Below are 26,363 nucleotides of genomic sequence, written 5' to 3'. Positions count from 1 at the left end.
GGTTAGAAACTTCCCTGAGAACACCTTCAGATCACATCATAGACATAATACACAATTCAAGTTATTAACTTTTTCCATTTGGGCTTACAGATCTTATAGATGCAACTCTTTTAAAAGAAGAACAAGATTTTCATGGAAAAATATGAATTATACAGGAGTTATATCTAGTCTTTATTGCTAATGCACAAGGGGTTCAGAACCATAATGACGATATTGGGCACTTAAGTCATTAGGCTGTCATATTACAGCAAAATTATTTGTACTATATAATCAGTTTCCTTTTTTATATTACACAGATCTAAGCTTAGTTCATCTATCTTTGCCATTACAGTACTACTTTGTTGTTGTAAATACCTATTTTTTAAGGATGATTTGAGTATGTTCATTGCAGTTCAAGTTCATGTTTATTAGACCTTTGCTTTCTTAAAGCTGGGAAACATGATCGAGGGAAGTTTGCAATCTACCTCACAGTGTCTTGTTTGATTATGTATTGCTTCACCATGTCAATTGCTATATAGTTTATATTTTAAGTACTTACATGAACACTAAAAAATTCAAGGGGAATGGGAGCCAGTTTTCTTTTCTTTTTTCTTTTTTCCTAGCAACATTTTCATCCTACTCATCATATTTAAGACATGATCTTGTTCTTAAAATTAAAGCGAAATTCTATTGATGATCAACTTTTCTTTAGGGACTTTTAAAGATAAATATTTTAAAATGATATCTGATGACTATTTTCAATAAGAACAAAATCATTTGGAGGAAAAATAAAGTTGGTCCTGAAAGCTTCAGCTGAAAATCAAGGTGAATATGGCTTTGGTTTTGATAACTGGTTCTGCAGTTTCATTAGCCTATTAGAAATGGATATTATTATTATTCAACTACTCAAGCTGCTGTCTCAGAATTCGCTTTGCTTGTATTAAAAGTCATGATGGATTGGTTGTTTTATTATTAAATCCTATGGTTTATGGCACAATATAGCTCACCTGACCCATAGAATGCTATGGGTTCCTTTGTGAGTGGGGTGTGTGTGTGTGTGTGTGTGTGTGTGTGTGTGTGTGTGTGTGTGAAGTAAAAAGTTGGGAGACATATACACTTCTGAGTTTGACTAATTTTTGGCTGAGACTATGTGAATTGATTCCCATACTGGGAAATGGCATACAAGTAAAATCAGTAGTCTATTCAAATCATTGTACAGTCAAGTCAGCTAAATATATGGCAATTAAGAGCAAAACCAAACCTCAAATTGAACAAAACCAATTTATTCTGTAGTCAAGTATACAGTATGCCTGAATGTGTGTGTCTTCAGCTTTTCTCCCCAGACCAAAACCATGATTTGGGGAATGCATTGTAAACCAGACAGTGCCTACCCAGTCTTTCCTATATTAAAATAGATCATCCGAAGCTGACCCTTTGTGAGAATTTAAATTTTGTATCTTGCCATAAGTTTTCCCAAAACTATACTTCTATTGAATAGGAAGGTCGAGTAAGCATTGCCACTTTGAAATCATCATAACTGTCCTGAGCACAGGAAGCACAGATTATAAACTTAAAACACCTAGTCCCTGAACACCTAGAGTTAAACCATTCATTCCTTCCAGATCTATTTTAGTGTTTGGGTATAAAACCAGTTGGGGAGATGACTATCATGTTTCACAAGGAGCACACTACAACAGAGCAGTATTTGACAATAGGCATGTTAAAATTCAGAAGTCTAATTATTGCGGATAAAAGAATAGACCGGCACTCGTTTGACCTGTTCTAGCAACTTGAGATACTGTGAAAGTCACCTTGCTTTTTTTCTAATTGTTTTCTGTCATGAATCACTCTGGATCCCCATACAAAGGGTCCTACTGAGATGCTAACATAAAGCCATATGGAGAAAGAATTGGAAATACAACTCACATCAGAAAAAGTCTCTGTTTTGGTGGCTCTGATTTCTGTCATGGGCACATGGCTTTTCAGTTGAAAGCTGTCTCTCCTGACATATCCCCGCCCACTGTTGGGGCGCTAAGCCTCTTGCTGAGTCAGATCACCAGACCAACTGCCTCGATGCCCTACCCGTGGGCTCCAGGGAGTCATCTCTACACTGACACATGCCCATGTTCAGACATGTCACCCAGAGGCTTCCTCTAGAACTGCACTGCCCAATATGGTTGTCCCTAGCCACCTGTGGGGACTGAGCATTCAAAGTACTGTAGTCGGAATTGAGATGTGCTGGCTATAGGTGTGATATACACACCAGATTTCAAAGACTTAGCACAGGAAAAAGAATTTAAAATATCTCATTAATAATTTTTATAATGATTACATGGAGATATGGTAATACTTGGGGTAGACTGGATTAAATAAAATATATTATTAAAATTAATGCCTGCTGGTTCTTTTTTGATGTGATTACTGGAATATTTATAATTACATATGCGGATGGTACTGGTTTAGGGGGTCTGGGATCTCAGCCACATGCTGGGCCAGAATCAACCTCTCCAGGAAACTCAGCCCCTGCCCCTCAATCAATTTCTCTTTCTCTCTCTCTTAAATTGATACTGAGAGTTGAGTTTATCACCTTCATCATCCTTGTCATTCTTATTTTTGTTCACCATGCAAGTTTTCTACCTTTACAAGTTTTTTTCCTTCATCTCTCATTCACCTTCCTCTTAATAAATACCATCTAGAACAATTTTAGTATATCTTTGGATGTATAAGTGTCCTTAAAAAATATTTAATGTATTTGTATATGAGTTCTCTTTTTCTTATTTAAATAAGATAGGAAGGATAACAACATGATTTCTTGTCTGTAAATAGGTAAAAAAGGAAAGAATACCACAACTTTTTCTAGATGTTCAAGGTTTAAAGAAAAGGGCCTGGAGCCAGGGTCTGTTTCTCTTCTCAGATCTATTGTGGATATAAATTCAGGCAGTCTTTCAATGATAATAACAACTATAGTTTTCCTTCTTTACAAAATATTAGGTGAAAATGTACTTTTCTGGAATATAGGGTTTTATCCACACATTAAAAATGTCTAAAAAGAGAAATTAGAGATTTTATTTTTCTAAAAAAGGACTTCAGAGTATTCTTGTATTCATTCAATAAATGTATGCCGAGCACTTATCATTTACCTAGCACTGTTCTAGGTACTAGGATTAGAGTGTCCGAAAAATAAATACAATACAATAAAATACAGGTAAAAATCCTGCTCTTATGGTGCTAACATTCTAATGGGGGGGAAAAGATGTCAAAAAAGGAAGTAAAAGATGTATTGGTGAGATAGTGATACTTTAAAAAAAAGAGAGAGAGGGAACACCTAAGTGGAGAAGTCTTGTGATTTTGAATAGAGAGGGAGAAGCTGTGAGTGACGACATTTGGAAGAAGACCTAGGGAAGTGAGGAAAATGGCTATGTAGATATCTAAAGAAAGAATGCTCATGTCAGAGGGAGCAGTAGCATGTGCAAAGGCCCTGAGTTAGTATGTGTTCAAGAAAAAGTGAGGCCGATGTATATAAAATAGAATTTCTAGTGACAATAATTATAACCAATCGTCTCCATCTGGTGATATGGTATGGAAGCTTACTCATTCTGAGTTTTCTTTCACTCTACCAGTCAGAACTAATCTTGCTTGAAAGTAGTGGATATGGCCCTATGAACCGCAGCAGCAAAGCAAAGAGTCTTCTGCCTACTAACCTATTCCTTCAGCCCTGACACCTCACCCACACCCACACTCATAATTCAGCTCCTCGGATCTTTAGATTTTCTCCAGAACTGACATTCCATCTGCAATTAATTGGTTGTTAAGGGTCTTTAAATTTTTTCTTAATATAGAAAAGATGTTTTAGCTGTGATTATTAAAGGACACATTTGTGTGCCCTGAGGCTGCATGGCATGGGATATACTTCTGACACGATTCTGATAACGATTATCATTATATAAGGTAATGTTGCTGCCATATTTATCAAAGCAGGCCTCCTGCCATTTCTATTTGGTTAGACACAAGATTTCAATCTTAAGGTAATGTATAAAATAAGAGACTTTTATTACTGTTATTTTTAAAGTTATTATTATTAGCAAAAGTGGTAGTAGTAACTCCCACCATGCATTCACCTGGAAGGATTTATATTGGTGGCACATTTATTTCCATCAAAATTGCAATTAATAAACACTCATGCAGTTAGAGAATTCGGTATACAACGTGCAAAAGGGTAAGAAAAAGTGAAAACTGCCTCAACAAACAATTTCTAGGGCTCTTCCTATGTTATATGGACATAGTTCTTTACCGTTCACTAATATTAATATAAGCTTAACATAATTTTTATATATGTACTCTAAATTTCTTCAAGTATCCATATCTTCTTTCTGTTTAGTCATACAGGTATTGTGATTTTTAATTGTTACCTCCCAAAGCCCAAGGACCATCTCCATTTAACTCAGTTTTATGGAGTCCTGTGCAACCTGTAACTTCTGTTAATGATGTTAAGGATGATGAAGATTAGGAAGAAAGGGAGAAAATGGAGAAAGATGGTAACCTACCTGTATAAATACAAAGCACTGTGGTCTTCTACATCATAATATTTAATCCTGACAACATTGCATTTGAGATATTTATATCCCTATTATACAGATGAGGAAATTGGAATTCAGGGCTGCAAAGTCACACACTTTCTTAATGGTGGATCTATCTGTGAACTCAAGATCCGATCTCTTAACACGAAAGCCTGTGTGCTTTCTACCATGCATTTTGCTCAGACACTATGCAGTTATTAAACTTTTTTTTTTTAACTGACCGCCGACTGTGTGTCAGGCTTGATGAGAGTATAGGGAGGACCATTAAATTCCAAACTCTACCATGAAGATCTGCCTCGCCCCACCCTCATTCTTGACTTCAGCGTGTGTCCCAGTGGCAGTTTATTTCATGTGGCCCCAAACTGGCAAAATAAATATTTTTGCCAAAATGTTATGTGACCCAGAGCACATAATTCTCAGTTGGCCATTCCCTCACAACAGAGCAATTACGTTCAATTTTCCCTAGCAAGGGCTCTGTCCCCACCCCACCCCTGCCCCTGTCCTGCTTTCCTAGCCATTACATAAGCCAGCACCTGTTCAGTGTTGTTGTCAGGATTGTTTTCAGACTAAAGTCTACAGGTGTTTTTTCATTTTTTTTCTCCCATGCTATTGAATGAAAATAGCTACACTTGCTTTCTGATGACGAATTTAAGGGAATATTTCCTGGTGGAAATTTCCTAACTGAACTGCTTTTCAAAACAGGGAGGGAGTCAGATTCTGCTAGAATATTTCTCTTTTACTCTTGGTTCTGCTTTGACAGTTCGAAGGATTAAGGGATAACAACGACAGTAGTTCTTATTATTACTCAAGTCTTAACGTGCCTTTCTCACCATCCACAGTGTCCCTGTTGGAATAGATGCTGATGACTACATCTGTTGCGTTATTTAAAGTAGATCTTTAAGTCAAAATGAGGATGTGTGTGCGTCGCCTCATTTTGAGTTTGCTTAATGTTTCCAACCATATTTTAGAAATAAATCCCAAATGCTTTTTTGCTAAGTGCATTTTCCTTTCAATTTTAAACCTATGTGTATTTTAAAGGTCATTTAATCCTCTCATTTCCAGTTCCTCCAGTCTTAAATCATCACTGTGTTATTTTATGTAAGAGGTACTTAATGTCTCAAGAAGCTTTCGGAGACCTTAAAAACCCAAAGACATTTTTTTCCAAGACCAGAAGTTCTACTCTGTCAAGTGTAAACAAGCTTGAAGAAAACCAAGATCTTAGCCTGTTCAATAGTCCAAAAGTTCGAACTTCACAGGAGTTGGAACTCGGTGAAATGCATTTTCCCATCCATAGCTCAACCCTCTCTATCCGCTCCTAAGTTAGGCTGAAACACATGGAGAGGATATCCAGCAAAGCACTCTCCTCAGTGACATCTGTGTCAGGGAGCAGCAGGATCCTCTCCCCTCAGGGAAAGGGAAGGCTTAATACCCCAAATAATAATAATCTATTACAGATTTCAGGTTACCAAAAGTTAAAGAAAAGGATAATAGCAAAAACGCTTAACATTGCTACATGTCAAAAGAAAAGCTACTGTAATTTCCCCTTTGGGTATGTATTTTTCATATTATTATGCACAATTATTGCATATAAATGTAAATATATTTCCGTATTCTATTCAAAAGTCTCTATTTCTGAATATGTAGAATAAAACAATTAGATGATTTCACTCAGATTCAAATATAAAATTCCTGGTCACTGGAAGAACTGGGCCAGTAGTGGGCGCCTACAGCAACGAAACTGGCTTCTTGGGAGCAATCTTCTGGATTTAGGGACAGTGTTTCTAGTCAAACTAAATCCAGGATTAGAGAGACATAAGGATATGCTGACAAAAACCCAGAAGTGGTGGCTGAGAAACTTGAATCGAATCTTTACCTTTCTGCTCCTTATTATGTGGCCTGAGGCAAGGGGCTTAAACAATTTGGGTGTCTTCTTCCTCATCTCAGAAGTCAGGAGCATTGACTCTATGTTCCCTCAAATTCACTCCAGAGTTAATATTTCATGGTTCTGGGACTCCAACACGAACCGTGCCTAAGAATGGGGTTATCTGATGGTCAGAAAACAAGAAAAAGCTTGGCAATTTGATTACAGTGAACTCATTTAGAAAAATAAAGATTTGAGATAATAACTGGTTTTGGACAGAAAGTCAATCTCCCATCACTATTTTTTAATGGGAAGACGAGCTAATCTTAAGGTGTGGCTGGCAAGCAGAAAGCAGTGTCACTTGACATGCATACAGTGACCACTGTCTCGATACAGGACCCCGGATAGATTCAAAATGGACAACAAATAAAGCAGCTTGGATCCTGACCACATCAAGCGTCACCATGATATGCGCCTGTATGGGTCTTTTCCTATTTTTCCCCCCTTCTTTAGAAATGTATGGTATGAATTATGATTATTGCAATGGAGCCAAGTATTCACCAGGCTCCAGCTAGATCTTTGTTCAGCGAGCATAAGCTCACGACCAGCTGCAAACTGCAGCTGTCTGTCAGCATTTGTGAGGACAAACTGCTCCACTCTCCCTCAGCACTTAGCCATAGACTACATACTGTGTCCTCAGATCTGCTCAGCACACCCCTGGTGGGGGAGGGTCTCAGCGGTTCTCACGCACATTTGGGTGCAAATAGCTAGAAGCTTATGTCAAAATGATGCCTCTCAGAGAAGGTTCTGTCCCACTGAAACTATTTTGTGAGGGACTAACTGACTGGCCTGACATTTCCTGATCTTTCTCTGACAAAAGCATGGGAGGCTGCCACTCTGACAACTAGCCACTCTTCAGGACATTGTGACCCCTGCAAAGAATGCCAAGAGAGCAGACCCGAGGCCAGGAGTCTGTCTCAGAGCGAGGGAATGTGGGAGTAAGGCCATGGGCAAGAGGCAAAGCCAGAGGAAGGGCATGGCCCAGGGTGCTGAGTGCAGCCATTCTCCTGGGCCATAGTATGGGGTAGGAGGCAGGACTCAAAGGGATCCTTATCTCGGGAAAAACCCTAATCTAGAACTTTCAAGTAAACTTGGAACTCTGTTGCTTAATAAGGGGCTTTGAAGAATGACATATTTTGCTCATGTAGTATTTATCACCCTTCTAAGCAAAAAAAAAAAAAAAAAAAAATTTAATTTCCAACCACACTTAAGGAGAAAAACTGGCAGCACCATCCCACATTGAATTCAGCATTTGTAGAGTTAAGCCAAATCTCCCCTGTTTTATCATCAGAGTGATTCATGTGAGCTGGAAGGATCATTTTTTAGAGGGGTGGCAATTTTAGGAATACCCTGAGAATTATGCTAAGAATTTAGGATTACCCTGCTTTCCCCAGGCATTTATACAGAGTAAACTGTGAGCTTCTTAAGGAGTAAAAACTAGGCCTGAAGTTTCTTTGGGCCCAGGAATGCTCCTAGGACACGGCAGAAAGCATGAGTTATGATCAGTCAGTACTTGTGGAAGGTATGTTGTTTAGGTTTTGTTTAATAATAATATTTTCAAATAATAAAAATAAATCTGGAATTCTTCCCACTCATGGGGTATTTTGAGAACTACTCTTTGTTATGTAAAAGTATAATTTCAGTAAGAAATGTGCTCTCTTGGGAAGAAAGGAACAATGCAAATTCAAATTAATAATAAAACTGTACAATACATAGCATATGGCCAAAGTTGACCTGAGTTGCTCACTGGAGAAAACATTCTAAGGTTTGGGAAAAGTCACATCCCTGGGGTGTATGTGTGTGTGTGTGTGTGTGTTTGTGTGTGTTTGTGTGTGTGTGTGTAGTGCTGTGTGTGTTTATGGGCCGGGCAGCAGTGACCCAATATAAACACTTTCTTTCCCACAACTTAAACATACACACAATACTTAAAATAGTTTCATTCAGGGATAGAAACCATGAGAGTCACGGGATCATTAAACAATAGCGAAGCTCAGTTAGTCCATGATCTTTCCATATTCAAGAGGATTGTAAAATAATAACAAGACTCTGCAAGGGATCGATATTTTCCAAAGGAATAGTATCTTACAGTACAAGACTATTGGGCTTGCTAAGTGCCTTCACTTCTCTCTGTGTTATAGTTTGCTGCTTCTTTCATTGAGAAACCTTCTTGCTGGATGTGTTACATATGATGAGCTGGGGTGTTATAATAAACAGAGAGGAAGGCTCAATAATGTATTTCAGTTAGGAAGAAGCACTTGAAAGAAATTGGTTTTGCTATACACATGATGTGAGCCAATCAATAGTGGTTTAGTCTGACAAGCACTGTCAATATCCATTGTCACAGTTCAGAAAGTCTTTAATGGATAGTTCTTCAAAACCCAATGATTTCAACACATGTTCAAAGTCTTGAAATATACTCTACCTGGCAGAAATTAATCACAGATAAACTCTTGGGGTTCTATATAAGTACTTTTTTTTTTAAACTGAGAGCCAAATAGCAGTGAAAATTGTATCTATATTAATACATATTTAATGTTATGTAAATTAATATATATTTTTAATTTATGCAACAGCTAGGGTTATAATCTAATAATACCAGATACATAGTAAATGCTCAGTAAATGTTGAAAAAATAAGAGACACCGAGGTGGAGGATGAGGAGGGCATTTTTCATACCACCTGTTCTGTTCACTTACTGATTATTACAATCATGATTGTGATAGAAAACATCTATCATAACCTCATAATTCATTATTGTTAGTGTTTATTGAATGCTTATTATACACTAGATATCGTGCTTGGTATTTTGCAAATAATGGGGCATTTAATTTACACAACAGTCCTTGGTGTGGCTATTATCAGCCCCATTTACCAGATGAGAAAATAGAGACACAAAGAACTTAACATTGCTTGAATAAGATCTGACCTCTCTTAGGTGACAGAGTTGAGATTCAAAATCAAAATCCAAACCTGTAGTATTCAAAAGGGAGAGAAGAAATGAATGAAAGAGAAAGAAATATGCTTTTTTTTTTTTGAAAGAAGCAACATTAGCTGTTGGAAAGAGGCCATAGATTAGTGGCTCCTATCTGCTTTCTCCCTAAATGCTGATCTGAAGCTTTACTCCTATGAAGCAACCAGGAGTAAAACAAGCCAACTCTGTGGTTGGACAGAGAGAAGAATGAAATTTCCTGACCTGCCTGAGAGAAGTGCTAAGGAGTTTATAGATGAGAATGCATGTGCTCATACTATTGTGGGCTAGGTATAGGTCCATCTGTCTTTGAAAAAGATTGTGTGATGACAGGAGTCAAGAACAGAAAAACTGAGAGATCTGGCTAGGTTGCTAGCCCCTTTGCTTAAAAGGGAGTCCCAATGCCCATCCTATGTCTCTACTTCTATATTTATTCTTGTCTTGCTACATATAGCCACCTGGAGCATGGAGAGTGATTCTCATATTTGCCTACAGCCCGATAGCAAAAGAGTTCAATTTGTGTTCACGGTGGTTACGGCTCTGTGCGACCCAGATGCCATCTTCAGCTGTTCTGCCTGGCAATCCAGAGAGTATTCAGCCATCAACTCCGTTGCTGTCCTGTGATTCACTAATCTCACCTAAGGCAACTCATTTTCCCTTTTAGGTCTATAGTGATGCACACCACCTAGAATCATTTCAGCCAGCAGGTTAAGTACAGCAGATAATTTAAGAACTTAGGTTGGAAGTATTGAAAGTACTTGACTATAGTGGGAGGCTATTGCCATCTCTCTGTGCCCTTAGAACTTTGACAGCATTGCCAAACCGATGGAGAGGCAGGCAGTGGGGCAGGTTAGGAGTTTGCACGGGCTCGAAATCAGGCAGCCCTGCATTTGATTTTGGCTCTGCCACTTATCTGCTACGTGACTTAACCTCTTTGAACCTCAGATTCCTCATCTGTAGAATGGACAACAATAAGAGAACCCACCACATTGAACGGTTATGAGGATTAAATGAGATGTAACATACTTGGTACAGTTTCTTGTCACATTGCCAGTAGTCTAAGAACATCAGTCATTATTAATAATACATGTGATGTTAGAACGATCAGATTGGCTTAAGTGGAAATTGAGTCTGCTTTAAAAGGATTAATACTATACATATTACAACTTTGAGATTTAAGAAAAGTTAAATATATATTTATATATCATATATAAAAATTATAAATTACATATATCTTATATATATAAATATAACTTTTCCTACAATCTAGATAAATACTTCAGTCCACCACTTCCTCTCAAATATTGATTATTTAGCTTAAGATTTCTCTCAAACTACCTACCTATGCCTGAAATATATATATTTTTTGTCCTAGTTCAAATGTTTATGTTTGAAAAATTCAGGATACATTGTAGCATATTCTTGATCACACATAGGGTCAGGAGTTTAGAGATTAAAGAGAAAGCTTCAAAGTTGTCATATATTACTCTCCTCTATACCCTATGAGAATACATTTTCACAAAGGTACAAACAAATACGCGTGCACAATATGTAGTGGTAGCTCTCTCTATTTCTGTCTGTCTGGAAGGAAGATTTAAATACCACCCACCCAATTCAAAAACTGCTAAGCACGGTCTAGTATCTGAGTCAGTATGTAAAATCAGCATTGAAATTGCCCAATACCCTAAAATATGAATATCATTTCATTCTCCAACTTGGCTTTTTTCCCCCCCACAGAATTCTAAGTGTTAATTTCCTAGAATCTTGCCATGCTGTTACCTCTTGGGTGGAATTGTCCTGCCTACACTCTATTGTCCTACAAACAAACTCTGTTTTTTTTTTTTTATTTTTAGTCTCTGATGTTTGCATTCATCTATAGGGGTCTTCTCATTTGATTTGGCTATTGCCTGTTTTGTGTCACCAGCAGAGAACCCATTCCTGTATGTAATATATGATCTTTTCTCATGGAAAACATATTTCTACTACATGGTGCTTTTTGTCTGGATTAATGCCCTGTATCATTGTTTTTTTCCTTTTTTAGTCATTTCACTTTCAAAATCAGCTACTGCCTTAGCTCAGTAACCACTTACTTTACAAATTTGTCAAAGTTTTGAACAAGTGACAAAGATTGACTGACACTGTATAGTATCATAAGAAGACAAGAGAAAATATCTAGTCAATAGAAGATGATCTGAATCTTTACATCTTATGCTGCATCTGATTCCATTTCAGGAAAAAAATGTTATCATTTGTCTTTACACACACTATAGATTTTTGCTATTTAGGTATATTTTCTCTTTGTTCTTTCCCTTTTTTTCTGACTATGTAGTATTTTCATAACCTTTGAAACAAATATCTTTTCCAACTCTGGTTCACAAAAAGAAACCAGATAGACTTAAAATTGAAGGCACATTACATCTGCAGTACTATTACTCAATATTTGCACTACAGAATTGAAGTTAGCATCATCATCACCATATCATCAAGAAAGTTATATAATTCAAAGCTATATACTAAAGAGTTTTAACAAAATGCCCTGACTCACACTACAGAAATACATTATCAACCTAGACACATCTCAGAAATATTATCAGCAAAATAAAAATATTAGGCCCATACATGAAAGACAATGATGATTTACATCATAGACAGATGACTGCATTAGAAGTAGAACACATGGATACATCTATTACTGAGAAAAGCAGTCATGGAATTTCCATAAGCTGAATGACAGGGACATTACAGTAAACTGTCGGCTCTTTATCGACACTGAAAATGGAAAAATATGGTTGGATTTGACTATTTAAACTAGAAAATTTGGTCTAAAAGTAAACGTTTTTCATTGTATGAATTCTCACTTCTCTTTAAATTGGGTGGATAGCATAACTATGAATCATTGGATAGATATCGTCCACATACCCTTCCGCTTAGAACTGATCATTTATTTTGTATTCCTACAATATCTAAGTGGGAATTAAGTGGTTAAAACAAAGCACTGCTGTTAAAATGCTCCACATTCCCTCTTCCAATTATTTCCAGATTTATTCGTGATTTGTGTTTCAAGTAAGTCACTTAAAATTTCAATAATTTAGTTTCTCAGGCTACAAGTTGGGGGTTGAAATATGACTTCTATTTACATTGAGCATGTGAAAGAAAGAGATATGAAATGACCAACAGTATATTAAGCCCAAACTTACCCTTTCTGCTCACTCTGACACAGCAAGTAACGTGCATGTTTTGCAAGCTCTAAAACCGCATGCCAGAGAGGGCAAAGCTGTATATGTTACATCTGCATGAATTAGCACAAGCATGTATGCCCTCTAAAGGAATCAGCCAGGAGGCTGAAAAGAAATTTTTTAAACTTGATTTCTCTTTTCAATCAGTTTTGGATAAGGCGTTCTTGTTTCCGTAAGTTAGAAAGTGGTACAACAGGGCAATTCCTGATACAAGAAGGTCATAATTGGAAAATATGAGTGGAGACAATTCAGAACTTTGTTATGTAATCCATGTGATGGTTGGAGAAGTGTTTTTGGAATATTTTGGGATTAAGAGCCTGATATAACCTTATTTTGTCATTTCTTTCTTGATCTCCGTCCCTGGACACTTTGGTGCGGTAAGATGATTGTAACTGCCACCAGCTTTGCTCTGAACATCTTCCTAGACTCACAGTGTCGGGAGCTCTCAGCTACTAATACAACTCTCTATCTACACCTGATGTCGATCCCTATGTGAAACCTCACCAAAAAAGTGACAAGTAGCCTAGAAAGTTGTTTGTAATAGCATTTCGTTTAGCAACATTTCTGAAACGTTAGCTCTCCAGTATTTCCAAATTAAAAAAAAAATAATAATAACAGCATGTAAGTGTAACATGGGAATACCGTGAAAACAGCAGTTTGGCAGGAAAAGGGGATATTTCAAAATAAGGTCCCCAGCAAGAAAAATTCTGGCAGATGCACAATTCTGGATCATATTATCCAAACCGTTGGATTCTGGAAAAATTTGAGGGTTTTCTTTTGTGGTTCTCATCTCTTAATAGAATAGTAGTGAATGTTCATCGTCCAAACTGTGCTGATTCCCCATCTCATTACTAAAGTTGAAAAATAAATATACAAACACTCCTTACAATAAGCTTTCCCACCCCTGGAGGTGGTTTTAACACCATAACGGCTGTGACGGGTATAAAACTTGTGTTGTGCAAATGCCTATTCTCATATGCAATAATATTTATTAAAGATCACCTTAAAAAGCTCCCAATCCTTGGGGTGGGCATGGCATAACATATAGAGAAGTTGAATCGCTGTGTTACACACCTGAAACGAATGTAAAATTGTGTCAACTGCACTCAAATAAATTAAAAAAAAAAAAAGCCCTGGATTCTAACTATTCTTTGGTGTGAGCAGCTTTAACAGCAATTAAATCTCTCAATGTGTTAAGAATGGTGCTCAAAGCTAATGCCTTTGGCCTGTGTGTTGAGACTTAAATTGTATATTGTTATTGAAAATTCTTAGGCTTTCAAAAATATTCCGTTTGGGTTTAGAAGAAAAGATCACCCATCAATGGAAAAAAGAGAGGAAAGCATAAAAGAGAAATAAAAGTAAATTCTAGAATACCTGGAAAGCTAATCCAATTCAGGTTAACTTTTTGTGGAGATAAAAATATGTAGAATTAAGAGTGATTCCTCTGTAAATCAGATTAAATGCCTTAGCATTTAAACCCATACTGCTTTAGTCTCTTTTCATTTTTGAATAAAAAGTTTAAATAGGAATGGGAAAAAACTGCTCATTGGCTTAACATAAATCTTTAAATTGCAGTTAACTTCACCCTCAAAAAGTAGTTGACTCTCTGAGGAAAAAGAAAAGGCTGAATTCTATTTTTCATAAATGATGGATTATTGTACCACACTGTGTATTTTCCAGTAAAGTGTCCCTTTATTTGCACTGTGTGATTACAAGTTTCTAAAAGTATGTGTGGGGTCACTTGGGTGCTGTGGGAAAATGGAAGGAACACTGTTCTGTTAAAATCAGTAGTGAAATCAGGAGCAAACTATGTCCTGATTATCATAGGCATGTGTTTAAATTTTGCCTTCCTTAATTGGTGATGTTGTATTTACTTAAAATGAACAATTTGGCAAGTTTTTCTCCCTTGACAACAGAAAAGCGTAAACTGTTTTATAAGTTCGCCTGTAAAAATCAGATTTGTAAACCACAATATTCAAAGACTTTTACTGCTGTTTACAGGGACCCCATGATGGACTTTGCTTTATAACCATGTGCTTTTTACATTTTGAGTTCGTGTTTATAGCGCTTTCAAGTTATTTGCTTAATAAAAAGTATGCCATATATTATAGTCATCTATTGACTTTAACTTCTGCATTACTCTTCTTAGAACAAAATGAGTGGAATGAATGATGGTAAAAGTCTTGTAATTTGACTTGTCATTCAAGGATAATTATTTATGGCATCAGGAAATAGAAGTGGACACCCTAGTCTGTCTCCAGGAAAGTCATCATTAGAGGCCACTTTGGAGAGTTGGCCCGTGTTAAAACCAGTGTGATCACACCCAAGACCCTGCTACTTTCTCAGTGTTTGTTAGAAGGAAATAAGACAAAGCATTTAAAAATATTTTTTCATGTTCTTTGGAAAACCAATGTACCTTACATGTATGTCTCACATGTAGAGCCAGATGGTGGTATTGAAAACAGTATATATGTTTTATATTTTATATATAAAATATTTTGCATATATTTTATAAGTGTTTTATATATTTTATATATAATATTATAAAGGTAAATATATAAAACATACAAACATAATATATAAATATATATTTATACAATTATGTAAATATTTCCATTAAATATTTCTATATATTTAAATATATATTTATTCATATCACCAGAGTACCTAACGGATTCTGAAAGATATAACTCACTATAGAATTATTTTCACAATCTTGCATCTATACTGTTTGTATTTTCTAATCACATCATTTTAACTAGCTCTAAAAAGGCAAGAAAAATGCATCCTTTGATTCTGTATTTCTTGGCATTCTGTCATGGAAAGTGACAAGATTTTGAGGTGAGACTAGAAATAGAAAATATTACCTTTGGTAACCTGTGAAAATTTAGATTGATTAGGCCATATTATTTCAAAAGCAGACTTGAGACCAAAATTACCCTGAGGAAGATTTTTTTTCTGCAGGATGTTAAGTGTTTGTTTCTTCAGCCTCCAATCCCAGAACCCAGACCATGGGGCTTTGATAGAGCGATCCTGTGAAGCAGATCATATACAACTAGTGGTCACTGCAGTGACTGGACCCAGATAAAAATTGATAGGATATAATAGTATATCCATAGTATATGTGTAGTATATTAAGATGCTCAGAATGACTCTTTCAATCATACAATTTTGAATCGGTTAATGCCTGATAGTCATGGTCCTATAAAAGCATTTGTTGCTTGCACGGGTTCTCAGGGCACTTGCTGTTTTCCCCAAATGATCTGAGGTCAATTCCTCATCTAAGATCCCTAAGTCATGTACTTCACACCCTGCCGTATTATAATTACATAAGCCATATGCATTTTTATCCGAAATAGTTAAATCCAGCACTGCCATGTATATACTAGGTAGTCAATTTGTGTTTGTTTATTTTTTCATCATCTAGTATCACTGTCCAGAAATATAATGTGAGCCACATGTGCAATTTAAAATCTTCTCGTAGTCACGTTTTAAGAAGCAACAGGAAATATGTTCTAGTAATATATTAATTTTAATAATATATTTATTTACCAACAATATCTAAAACATTATTTCAACCTCTGGCACAGCCTGCATTTCAAGTGCCCATCAACTCCAAGTGACTAGTGGCAACCATGTTGGACAGCACAGGTCTAAAGCAGTGCTTCTTAATTTTAAGTTCAGATACACATGGAAATAATATTTGTATAGCCCACTGGAGTGAATGGGTAGGATGGCTCATAGCCAACAGCAGCTGCCCCTGGGGCTCAGGCTGCATTGTTCCTACTCAATTACCCTGAGTGCTGAGGGAATCTGTAACTATAACCCTATAACACTGGTATGCCAGTTGGCAATCTCTGGTCTACAGCAGTGGTTCCCAGCCTCTTCAAGTGATAGACCCATTGAGCCTCCTCCTATGATAGTAGTTGTACTTTTATAACCAATTCCTTTACTATATAGATAGCAGTTAGATACTAGGTAGATGATAGATTAGATATATATGTTTTCTCTCTATATATATAATATATATACATAATATAAATGTAACATGTAAATATATATACTATTTATATATGCTATTTACTATTTACTATATATTATATATACTTTATACTGTCTATACTATATATATTATAGCAGATAGATACCAGATAAATGATAGATCAGATATGTATGTTTTATATATAAAATATAATATAAATATATATACAGTATTTACTATATACACCCACTATATATATATATATAATTTGTAAAGAGATATATTATTAAAAGAATACTTTTTTCCTTTTTTTTTTTTGCTTTCACAGTTTCTTTACATTTTCTCAGTGTGTGAGTAGACCTTCCATCACCACCAAATGAAAACTTAAACAGATCCTGTAACTTTTCAGTTTAAGGAAGTGATCCTCAACAGGGAGCAATTTCCCCTCCACCCCCGCCAAGGAGACATTTGGCAATGTCTAGCGACATTTTTGATTGTCATAATGAGGAGGGGGTCCTCCTGGCCTATTGTGAATAGAAGCCTGAAAGGTTTCTCAACATCGTACTCGTTCTGCACAGGACAGCCCCCTATTACAATAAAGAATTGTCTGGCTTACAATGTCAATAGTGCCAGGATTTAGAACCCTGCTTTAAGGTAATAGAAAATATTATGGTCCAGGTAACTGGCAAGTATTATCTCAATTCACTATTTAATAGTACCTAATCCCATGTGATAAACAAGACTCTGAACTTAATTTAAAACTAAAATTCCAGGGGTGCCCGTTGGCTCAGTCGGTTAAGCGTCTGCCTTCAGCTCAGGTCATGGTCCCAGGGTCCTGGGATGGAACACTACATCAGGCTCCCTGCTCAGGGGGAAGCCTGCTTCTTCCTCTCCTCCTCACTCATGATCTCTCTTGCTGTCTCTGTCTCTCTCTCTCTCAAACAAATAAATTAATTAAATTAAATTAAAACTCTACTCTTCAGCTAGCTGAGAGGAAGGCAAGATGTTTTCCTCTTTCTGTCCTTAGCTTTACACTTTACCCCAAATCCCCATCTTGCTAACATGTTCGCAACTACTTTGTGGTCAAAGCTAGGGGCAGGAGGATGCAAAATGTTCTTATTTGACCACCGTAAGGAGGTTTCTCACACTCTGGGCCAGGTAGACTTTTATAGCAGACATTTTCCTGGAGGCACTTTCGTGGGTTCTTTGGAGACCCCGTAAGGAACATTTGACTTCAAGTCCTTTAATTCAGGCAATTTATTTTCTTCCATTTGCACGTCTCTCCTGTCTCTCTTTTTTTTTCTTCTGAGATCCTCAGAAGGGGCTAGGATGGTTCATGTTTAGCTCTCATACAACAATAACTTAGCAAATGTTTTATACCCCCTAGCTACTGAGCTCTTGATATTTTTTTTTCACTTTCCATTCTTTCACCAATACTCCAATAAATAAGAATACCAGATAAAATTCTTATGAGACTGTTCCCATATCCAACCTTGACTTTGGACAAGTTACTTAACCTCTTTGTCTCAGCTTCTTCATCTCTAAAATGGGTAGAACTATTTTACATACCTCAAAAGATCATTGTGAGAGTTGATCCAACAAATATTGAGTGAACTTTTACACTGCATGCTAAACAATGTTTGAGGTATTGGGGAGACGTTAGTGAACAACGTTCATACAAGTTTACAAAAATCCCTGCCCACAGGGAGCTTACATTGCAGTAGAATTAAGTTAATTCACGTTAGATGCTTAGGAAAGTATCAAGAATGTAGTAAGGTCTCAATATATTTTACATACATTATTGTTAACCCAGTTGAATGATTGGTTTATTCTAAAATATGATTTGAGAGGAAAAGAGTCTCTACATACTTAAGAAAGTGCCCCCAATCCTCCCATTATGTCAACAACTGGGTTAAGAAAAGGGAGGGCCCTGTCGAGATCTATTTATCTTATAGAGACAATGAATTCTTACCAGTCACTAATAATAAGATACCTTGAATGTATTTAGACTCAATACTTAATGAAGGTCCAGACCTTAAGTGTTATGTTCATCATGGAATTCACAGCCTTTAGCGTGGAGCCTGATGATCAGTAAACATTCAGCTAATATTTGTTCAGGAATGAATTTGACACACACCTAAGTTTGAAGATAGAGCTTAGGATAGGAAGCTGAGGATAGGGGACCAGTGAAGATATGGAAAAAGTCTGAGGCAAATTTGTTTCAGAATTTTACCTAGAACTGGTGGTAATTTCACATCAATAAGAACATAAGAAGTATCTGCTTCAGAAAAAGAAATCACTTTGAGTTAACATAAAAAAGAAGATTGGCAAAATTATTTGGGCCAGCAGGATGTTTGAAAACGCCTGAATTACCTACAGGCAGTATAGAATCATAATTAGTTGAAATGAACAATTCTAAGAGTTTTTTCCTTTAATTTAGATGAATTTTTCTTTGACCTTAATTCTGTGTATGGATACAGATAGGTGTAATATGCAGATAAAGGTTATCAGGTTAAATCTGAGCAAATGAAAGTGAAAATAAATTGTGAGTATATAAAACTAACCACATTCTCATTGCACATTCATGTGGCAACAGAGGTAATATTTTCATACAGGAAAATTTTTACTCATACTCTGTCTAAACAGACAGGCTTGAGCTATTAATTCTGGTATTTCCATAACTACTGCTTTCTATTCGTATTTGAATAAAGTAATAATCATAAAGGAGAAACTTACCAAAATCTTTTTTTTAATCTCCAGTGTTCAGACTGCATCATAGTGCTTCCGATACAAGTGACAAAAACCGAGTTAAAAGCAGATTAAAGAAGTTTATCACCCGAAGACCTTCCCTGAAAACTCTGCAAGAAAAGGGACTTATTAAAGGTATAGGATGTTTTATACTTTTACTGTAACAGTGATAAATGAATATGCCTCTTTGTCCATAGCTATTCACCTCTATAGAAATATTAGGATATTTTATTCTTTTTAGGTTGCTTGTTGAATGTTCTGCTCTACAACAAAGGAAAAAAACAAAACAAAACAAAACTGTTGTCCAGAAAACTAATCCTGAGAAAATAAAGGTTGCAGCACAGTATCATTGAAAACAATACCTAGTTTTGCCCTCAGTGGAGCTGGGCTCTGCCCCAGGGAGCAGAGGAAGGTATCCTAGTGGCCTATTAGAATGAACCCATGTCACCATGTGCCTGGACAATACAGGTGCACACCTAGCGTGTGCACAAACTAGTGTCATGAAAATTTATGGATTTGGGAGCTGGGGAACTAAAAGCTCAATCTAAATTGAAATAAGTAGGTACTTTTGTAAATGTATCTAAAGTAAAGAACAAAATATTCTAGACTACCCTAGCCACCACAGTAGAAAAATATAGACTCTGGCACTAAGACTAATCAGAATTCAGACCTTGGTTCTACCACTCACTCATGTTGACATTGAACAAGTTATGACCTCTCTGAAGATCAGATATCTCATCTGTTAAATGGGGATACTTACACCCACTACTGAGAGGGCCATTGAGAGAAACATGAGATAATCCATGTAAAGCATTTAATAGAGTTTCTGGAACATAAGTATTCAATAAATGTTCTCTGCTCTTAATGCTATTATTATTCACTACCGTTATTTCTCTTACGGCGCCAAGGGGATGAGAAAGAATGAATGGATACATAGAACCCATGATAAAGTAGATTTCTATAACTGGAAATCACTTATAAATTACACAGGTAAAATGCATTATTTTCCTAACAAGAAACCATTTGCATCAAGTCCATTGTTTTCCTTTTTTTTTTTTTAATTTTCTAACGGATGGATATATCTTGAAAATTAAATATAAGAAGAAATTTGAAAAAGGGCTAAGATACCCTTCTAAGATAAATTCTGAGAACAAAACTAAAAGACTGATCCTTATGGGAGTCAAAAGTTTATTTAATACCCAGTCATTTCTCAGGAACAGGGCAAAACGGATCTTAATATTTTCAGCAATACTTAGCAAAAGAGTTATTTAGATGGGCTATAATAACTGTCTGACCTACCCATTTCAGTCCATTTTCAAGCAGGAGAACTTATCACAAGAATCATCTGGCATTTTGAACCAATTGTGGAAGGTGAAATTTTATGAAGCATGAACATACATATCACTAATGGTGGAAAATTCTTAGAATGTAAACATTTGGGGGTCGAACTAGCACTTGCTTTGAATCAGGCTTTCCTCGGACTTTTACACTGAAGATGTCCTTTCCAGGACCACTGACAGTACTGGATCCTCTAGAGATTCAACTTCATATATAAGATACCAGTACCTTCAGTTCTGTCTGAGAATGCACCCCATCGGTTATCATTTTCTTTGAGAAGATTCTGTTGCAGGTTATTTGCCACTTTGGAAAAAATAGAAAACCAAATTAGTAGCCCAAAAAATCCCAATTTGACATAAAGTCCAAATTTTTCATGACTATGGCAAAATGAAAAGGGTTTTAATTCAGTGGCAGGGTCTGGCCCCAATCAAAATTTGCTAAAGAATTCGCAACTACAGTGCTCCAGCAGTGGTCTCAGAAAGCAGTGGAGGGCCTGGATGCCTCATGCAGTTTTCACACTGACGTCATGGAACCACTGAACACACTCCGATGTGTACATTTCCTATCTTAGAGCTCCATTAAATTTCCACCATAGCTGACCAATGAGTCAGTATTCATTAGTAGGGCTATGGAAAATCTATGTGAAATTCTGATTTGATAAGCTTCCATTGTTGTCTTCAGTGGAATTTTCTTCCAAATACAGATCAAGTTATGCAAATATAATCACTTCTTGGGCTCCTTTCAGTTTTAACTGTGAATTTTTAAAAAGCGTTTACTGATTTTTTTTTTCTCTTCACTGAGTAAAAAGCATTAAAACAATTTTTAAAAATACAAGCCCAGTCAAATTTAGAACTTTAAGTCTATTTTCTCAGCATACCTAAGTCAAAGACTTGAAAAAAAGCAATGAAATCGGTGTTTTTGATCAGTTATGAAAATTATGTAAAATCAGTGAATGATTAATGGTTAAATGGTTTCTCCAAGTAAAATGACTTAACTCTTTCAAGAAGAATTACTCAGAAAGAGAGAGAACAGTCTTTAAAATTGTCCTCAGGATACCTGTCCACAAGAATATATACCAAATTCTTTCAGCTGTCTTATCTGCTAGATCCGGAATAAAGTCCTTCACAACAAGGTTTCGGAAAGCTGGGGTGACGGTGTCTTAAAAGTGTGCTTCCTGTACCTCTGAAACAAATAATACATTATATGTTTTTTTTAAAAAAAAGAAAATAGTAGGAAGGGAAAAATGAAGGGGGGGAAATCGGAGGGGGAGACGAACCATGAGAGACAATGGACTCCAGGAAACAAACTGAGGGTTCTAGAAGGGAAGGGGGTGGGGGAATGGGTTAGCCTGGTGATGGGTATTAAAGAGGGCATGTATTGAATGGAGCACTGGGTGTTAGACGCAAACAATGAATCATGGAACACTACATCAAAAAAATAAATTAATTAAAAAAAAAAGTGTGCTTCCTGACACCTGGGAGGGACTCTGCAGGGCCATAGCCCCCTTTCAAAGAGTTTCTTACTCCTTTATGTAATGTTGCCAACAGGTTGAGAGGTCTGAGCTTTGAATTCAGCCAGCCTTAGGAGCAGGAAGAGCTGTGCCTTCTTGACTTTATAATGCCCAGCAGAACAATATCCACAAAGTACTTTATGCAGAAAGAAAATTGTCCCAATACCACACTGTCTGGACAAAACAAACCCTTCCTTCAATATCTATTTTTTGGACTCATGGAGACCTGGCCAATATGTGATTTCATTGGCTGGAAGCTAGATCTGGAAACAGTCCCTTGATGGAGCTGCATCTTCTACTTTCTTTAATATGACTAATGAGAAGGGTACATTATAATGTCAAAAAAGGCCCAGCCGATAGTTATGGATGATCACTCAATGGAAAGAAATCTTAATAGCTCAGGTGGGTGTAGGGTTCATTGCACCATGGCGTTGGTGGCTTCCGAAAAGGCTGCAATTTCTCCAGGTGCTTTCACATTTGCCAAGGGAGTGGCAAGTGCCTTTTAAATGTGAGTTTATTGCATTGAGCGTCTCATCAGAAATAAAACTCGAATCTGTTGAATATGTAAATGATAGGCAAGAGGGTATATTTTAGGGTGGTAGGTGTGTTTGTACATATTTTCTGCTTGGTTTTGGAACTGAAGTAACAGCTCTTTATAAAGTGTCAGCCAAACTACCTTATATAATCCTTCAAATAACAGCATTGACATCCAAGAATAGAAAACACTCAGCAATGCAATTTCTAGAAAGGATAACAATTATTTTTTTTTTAGGAGCTACAAGTATTTCCTTATATAAAAATGATAGAATTAGAGAGGATTGTGTTTAGAAAGTAGTTTCTTTCATCTTCATGTGGATAAAATCATCATGGATGGTATTAGTAGAAATTGAAAGTAATGCTGTACTATTTTATTTTGTAATCACTATATTATAAAGGAAACAACCTGTTTAAAGACTCAATATTATGCTTCCAGGATTTAGGATGAAAAGCAAGGCTTTCCTGCCTCATCCCAGTTTTGCTCCTTATGGGGCACCACTTGGCACCATTTCTATTTGTAGAATAGTAGTTCTGGTGGTTGACTCCATAACTTATGTTGCTATTATTTGGGGTAGAGGTCAGTTAGTTTTTGTCAATATCTTCCTTATCTTTAAAGTCATCACGTCTTGACTTATCAAGCTTAGGTGTTATCTCAGATTTCTTTTACAACAGACGTGAATTTGACTCAATTAAACCAGACCTCACTTACCTGGCCCTATTCCTCCCCAAATACTCACATTCAAATAGAGCAGGTCTTGCTCTTTTCAACGGCTTTCTCTGGAACATCCAATATACTTAAATCTCTCTTTACTGTTCTAGTAACCATGGAAAACTGCGACTTAGTGTCTCCATTGACGAGACAAGAAAGACAAGAAGTTTAGTGTCCTTTCCCCTCTCATGTCCCCTGCCTTTGCTATTGTAATTCCGACTTCTCCATCATAAAAAAACTCATTATTTCATAGATTTCTATAATTATGACTCATTTATAGATTGATTCTAAAAGTTAAAAACCAAAACCAGCAATCGTACAAATACAATTATATAAGATTGCTTACTGCAGCTCCAAGTACTAGACTTCGTTCTCTGTTCTTATAATATGACCTCTGTGATCTGTAAAGAGGAATCCCCCTTGATCACGATGAAAAAGACTCTTTTCTTTTATATTTGAAGGTTGCTTTGGTACATTTATGCTGTTTCACCATCACAATCAGGTCCTCCATTTCCTCCCCACATTTTGGACCTAAATGTGAAGAAAATCAGGCAGCTGCACTTACTTTGTATTGATCATGTAAATATTATGGAATTGCTGACCAAGTCATGTGCCAGATTTGGATTAACATTTCCATGGGTTCAATGTTATGACTTAATGGGCCACACAAATTACAATGTTCTTATTTTTTTAAGTTTTTGTTTTAATTTCAGTTAGTTACCATGCAGTTTTATATTAGTTTCAGGTGTACAATATAGAAATTCAGCCCTTCCATACATCGCCATGCCCTCATCACAAGTGCCCGCCTTCATCCCCATCACCTATTTCACCCATCCCTCCCTGCCCACCCCTCTGGTAACCATCAGTTTGTTCTCTATAGGTAAGAATCTATTTCTTGGTTTGTCTCTCTTTCTCTCTCTCTTTATAATAGTCTTATTTTTTAAAGTTTATGCTTCATCACTTCCTTAAATCATGCTATTTTTTTAGTTTGATACATTTTTTGATTGTGAATTTCTCATACAGATACTAGTCCGTGACTCCTTGTTTCCCCACCACCCCCAGAATATCTTCTAAACTCCTTCGATCACCTTACTCCACTTTGGATTGGTTGCATTTCAGGTTTCACCTTTATCACCCTCTGATTCTCTTTTACTGAACTTCTCAATTGTATTCATTGTCTTCTGAATCCATGCTTTCTTTTTCTTGCTTTAATTCCTTCCATTGCTATGTAACAGCCTCTGATAACTCATTTAGAAAGCATGAGAACTTGATTGTCTAAAAATATCTTCAGTATGTCCACATACTTGATCAATAGTGTAGTTGGTCATAAAATTCCATTGCTTCTAAAACACAGAGTTGCAGTTTTCATTCTTACTCGTTATTTTTAATATTTTTCTTTCAGAATCATTGGGATTTTTTGTCTTTATTTTGAGAGTCTGTAATCAAGATAATCTATATAGTTGGCAGAATTTAAAAACATTTATTCTGCTTAGCACTCAACTCAAAGAATTATGATTTTTTTCTCTTTATCACTATGTTGATAAGTTCCTCCCATCAGTTTTCTCTGGTTCTTCTTTTGGGATCTTTACGATAGGAATATTAGAGCATCAGGATTTATTTTTCTCATACTCTGGAGGAATTCTCAATTGAACTCCCCTTGTCTTTATTAATTTATTTTAACTTTAGCAATTATATTTTCAATTTACTAGTCTTTCTTATTCTCAATTTCTGTTTTTGCATATCCCACTTTCTCAAATGCCCTAAGGGTAGAAACTTTGTTGACCATGTTACTCCCAAACCTAATAGTGAGGATGGCACTTGGCAGTTAGCACTCAATAAATATTAATTAATTGAATAATTGGAAAAAAATAGAAAATAAATTATGTCTTTTTCTAACTTATTCACGGATATAAATAAAAATTTGTTATTGTTGTTTGAACTTTCTTTTTATTTTTGATTTTAAGATGTTCTCTCCTGCTCTTTAAATCAGCAATTTTATCTAGGTACACTTGTCTCATTCTACTTCTATCACATTAGTGACTTAGCCCAAATGTCTGGTGGGCAATGGTGGTTCATTCTTATTACAAAATAAGGCTCCACAAAGACTAGCTAAAGCTCTGTGTACATGGGTAGAGCTTGTTAGTAATATGGTTTGCCATAGGGTGACGTGTAAGGACTCCCACACCTGCCTCAAACACCAAATATTTCCAAAGGATACAGAATGCCTTATATACTCTCGATAAACTTAATCAATCTTTGCAGATGTTTGTGATGATAGAAACATTTTCACTCCATTTTACAATTCAGACAATTGAGTTTATTTGAAAGTACAGCAGCTTTAGAATTTGACTAAGCTAGGTTTAAAGCTGGATTCTGCCTTTTACCAGCTATATAACTTAATATTTGGTCACTGACTTTTTCATCTATGAAATTCACATTGTAAAATTTAAATGAGATGAAATTTGGAAGAATTTTATACAGTGCCCAGCTTATCTTAATTATTTAGCAATTTTCTTCCTTCCATCTTTCTTTCTTTCTTTTCATCTTCTGTTGCTTCCCTTTTTTCCCTCTTCTTTCCTTTCTTAGGTTTATGGAGCAAATTATGATCGAGATGGCCCTGGGACACCATTTTCTCAAGTATTCCTTTAAAATTTGGGAAAGCAATCCTGGCAAGTGTCAAGGAAAGGCAGTAGTAACTTGCTTACTTCAAGGCAAGTGCATAGATAATTTATGGTTGGCTCATATTTATCTTTTTGGTAATTTTCATCATGGTACTCTTTATACATAAATGGGCATGAGCTAATTTTCTTTTCTAGCTACACCCACTTACACAGTGTCATCTAATTGCTGGAACATTT

General features: G+C 36.2%; 1 protein-coding gene across 1 annotated transcript in view; it reads left to right on the top strand.

Moving 5' to 3' along the window:
- Window positions 1-26,363, top strand: part of ARHGAP15 (Rho GTPase activating protein 15) — a 601,639-nt gene that overhangs the window by 326,171 nt on the left and 249,105 nt on the right. Inside the window, exon 9 of the mRNA XM_025856481.2 lies at window positions 19,424-19,546. Within this exon, the coding sequence (XP_025712266.1) occupies window positions 19,424-19,546 (123 nt within the window). The remainder of the gene's footprint in view (window positions 1-19,423; window positions 19,547-26,363) is intronic.

The sequence above is a fragment of the Callorhinus ursinus genome, unplaced genomic scaffold (assembly GCF_003265705.2).
Source record: "Callorhinus ursinus isolate GAN/ISIS: 27379988/994484 unplaced genomic scaffold, GSC_fseal_2.0 scaffold2, whole genome shotgun sequence".
Lineage (NCBI taxonomy): Eukaryota > Metazoa > Chordata > Mammalia > Carnivora > Otariidae > Callorhinus > Callorhinus ursinus.
The sequence above is the reverse complement of the archived record's forward strand: the minus strand, read 5'-3'. Positions and strand labels throughout refer to the sequence as shown.